Here is a 2,650-nt window from a genome sequence, read left to right as displayed (position 1 = left end):
ACCATATTCTAGCCCCTCACCATTTTAAAACTTATACAAGGTCAGCCCCAGCCTGTTCAGCCTCTCCCTGTATCTCGGATCCTCCAACCTGGCAACATCCTCATAAATATCCAGGCTTGGGCTGACAAGGGGCAAGTAACATTCACGCCACACAAATCCCAGGGGGCAGCTTCGATAACACAACTCACACACACCATCCTGGGTTTGGAAATATGTCACTGTTGGTTTCCTGTGACTGGATTTAAAATCTGGAATTCCTTATCCAATGGCATTGAGAATTCCTACACCCCCCCCTGGACTGCAGCAGTTCAAGAACACAGCTCACCACCACCTACAAGTCAGTGGTGTGAAAGAAAGTCCCATCAGGATAATGGAGTGGATCAAATATATCAGTCCATATGATATGTTTGCAAGTTGCCTGACTCCTGTCCTTCACTCTCGCCCACCCCCCCGCCCCAAACCCAGAGTGCCGTGATGATCTGGGATTTGCCCCGGGAGCCGGGGTCGATTTCTCTGGGAGGCGGACGGTGGGGGCTCAGTTGGTGGAGTCAATGACTGAGGTGGCCGATTCCAGTTCATGCCGGAAGGAGAGGTGAGCTTTCTGACTATAGTAGGCGCAGTGTTTCGGATCGTCGCTGATTCCCTTACTCCTTCGCAGCACTTCGCCCGGGCCTGGGGTTCCTGAGGGAAGTGGGAAAGACGGGTTTTAGGTGCGGCATTCTGAACGGGAGCCCTGTGGAGACGGTTTGGTCGGAGGGGTCGCTGATCGTGATAGGTTCGTACATAAGAGAGGGAATGTCACTCACTGGGGAGATTGGGAGAGGGAATGTCACTCACTGGGAGAGGGAATGTCACTCACTGGGAGAGGGAATGTCACTCACTGAGGATTGGGAGAGGGAATGTCACTCACTGGGGATTGGGAGAGGGAATGTCACTCTCAGGAGATTGGGAGAGGGAATGCTGGGGATTGGGAGAGGGAATGTCACTCACTGGGGATTGGGAGAGGGAATATCACTCACTGAGGATTGGGAGAGGGAATGTCACTCACTGGGAGAGGGAATGTCACTGGGGATTGGGAGAGGGAATGTCAGTCACTGGGAGAGGGATTGTCACTCACTGGGGATTGGGAGAGGGAATGTCACTCACTGGGAGAGGGAATGTCACTCACTTGGGAGATTGGGAGAGGGAATGTCACTCACTGGGAGAGGGAATGTCACTCACTTGGGAGATTGGGAGAGGGAATATCACTCGGGATTGGGAGAGGGAATGTCACTCACATGGGGAGATTGGGAGAGGGAATGTCACTCGGGAATGGGAGAGGGATTGTCACTCACTGGGGATTGGGAGAGGGAATGTCACTCACTGGGAGAGGGAATATCACTCACTGGGGATTGGGAGAGGGAATGTCACTGGGGATTGGGAGAGGGATTGTCACTCACTGGGGATTGGGAGAGGGAATGTCACTCGGGATTGGGAGAGGGAATGTCACTCAATGCGGATTGGGAGAGGGAATGTCACACTGGGATTGGGAGAAGGAATGTCACTCAATGCGGATTGGGAGAGGGAATGTCACTCACTGGGATTGCGAGAGGGAATGTCACTCACTGGGAGAGGGAATGTCACTCACTGGGGATTGGGAGAGGGAATGTCACTCACTGGGGAGATTGGGAGTGGGAATGTCACTCACTGGAAGATTGGGAGAGGGAATGTCACTCACTGGGAGAGGGAATGTCACTCATTGCGAGAGGGAATGTCACTTACTGGGAGATTGGGAGAGGAAATGTCACTCACTGGGAGAGGGAATGTCACTCATTGCGAGAGGGAATGTCACTCACTGGGAGAGGGATTGTCACTTACTGGGGGATTGGGAGCGGGGATTTTACTCACTGGAAGATTGGGAGAGGGAATGTCACTCACTGGAAGATTGGGAGAGGGAATGTCACTCATTGCGAGAGGGAATGTCACTCACTGGGGATTGGGAGAGGGAATGTCACTCACTAGGAGATTGGGAGAGGGAATGTCACTCACTGGGAGAGGGATTGTCACTTACTGGGAGATTGGGAGAGGGAATGTCACTCACTGGGAGAATGGGAGAGGGATTGTCACTCACTGGGGATTGGGAGAGGGAATGTCACTCACGAAGATTGGGAGAGGGAATGTCACTCTCTAGGAGATTGGGAGAGGGAATGTCACTCACTGGGAGAGGGAATGTCACTCACTGGGAGATTGGGAGCGGGGATTTTATACCCGGGATTGGGAAGCTATGATTACATTCAGGCGGAGTGGGGCTGACACCTAGGGAATGGTGGGTACTAAGTGCTAACTGTGATGCCTCGTGTGGTTGCATAGTCTGACCTCAGGCCATATTGGAAAGGTGAGAGGCAGCATAAGGGAGAGTGAGGACATTGAGACCAGTCGGGGAGTGTGGATAAGGGCTGAGGTCGGATTCGGAGGTGAACCTACCTTCAGCACTCGGAGATTTTGCCAGTTTGCCACGCTCCTTGCGCCTGGTGTGCCATGGGAAACAGGTGAGTCCCTTCACCCCCATTCTCTGCTTGCTGTGTGGTCTGTACACTGTAACAAAGGCCTTTGGTCAGCACCGAATCCTAATCAGACACAGCAATCACACATCCGACGGGCTGAATGGCCA

At 53.0% G+C, this 2,650-nt stretch overlaps 1 protein-coding gene across 1 annotated transcript; it reads right to left on the bottom strand.

The window, feature by feature from the left end:
- Positions 1-327: 327 nt before the first annotated feature.
- LOC122545492 (uncharacterized protein C17orf114-like) lies at positions 328-2,620 on the bottom strand. The gene is made up of 2 exons (XM_043684495.1): positions 2,464-2,620; positions 328-681 (listed from the first exon to the last, which is right to left on the bottom strand). Exons 1-2 carry the CDS (start codon positions 2,546-2,548, stop codon positions 536-538), a joined length of 231 nt encoding a protein of 76 aa, XP_043540430.1. The 5' UTR covers positions 2,549-2,620; the 3' UTR covers positions 328-535.
- Positions 2,621-2,650: the final 30 nt, after the last annotated feature.

The sequence above is a fragment of the Chiloscyllium plagiosum genome, unplaced genomic scaffold (genome assembly GCF_004010195.1).
Source record: "Chiloscyllium plagiosum isolate BGI_BamShark_2017 unplaced genomic scaffold, ASM401019v2 scaf_58939, whole genome shotgun sequence".
Lineage (NCBI taxonomy): Eukaryota > Metazoa > Chordata > Chondrichthyes > Orectolobiformes > Hemiscylliidae > Chiloscyllium > Chiloscyllium plagiosum.
The sequence above is the reverse complement of the archived record's forward strand: the minus strand, read 5'-3'. Positions and strand labels throughout refer to the sequence as shown.

What these genes read in the sequence shown, in the direction of transcription:
- LOC122545492 (XM_043684495.1), bottom strand. Translation starts at nt 2,548, where the DNA reads ATGGGGGTGAAGGGACTCACCTGTTTCCCATGGCACACCAGGCGCAAG. An exon ending in AAAATCTCCGAGTGCTGAAG is followed by an intron (nt 682 to 2,463) that starts GTAGGTTCACCT and finishes CACTTCCCTCAG; the next exon opens with GAACCCCAGGCCCGGGCGAA.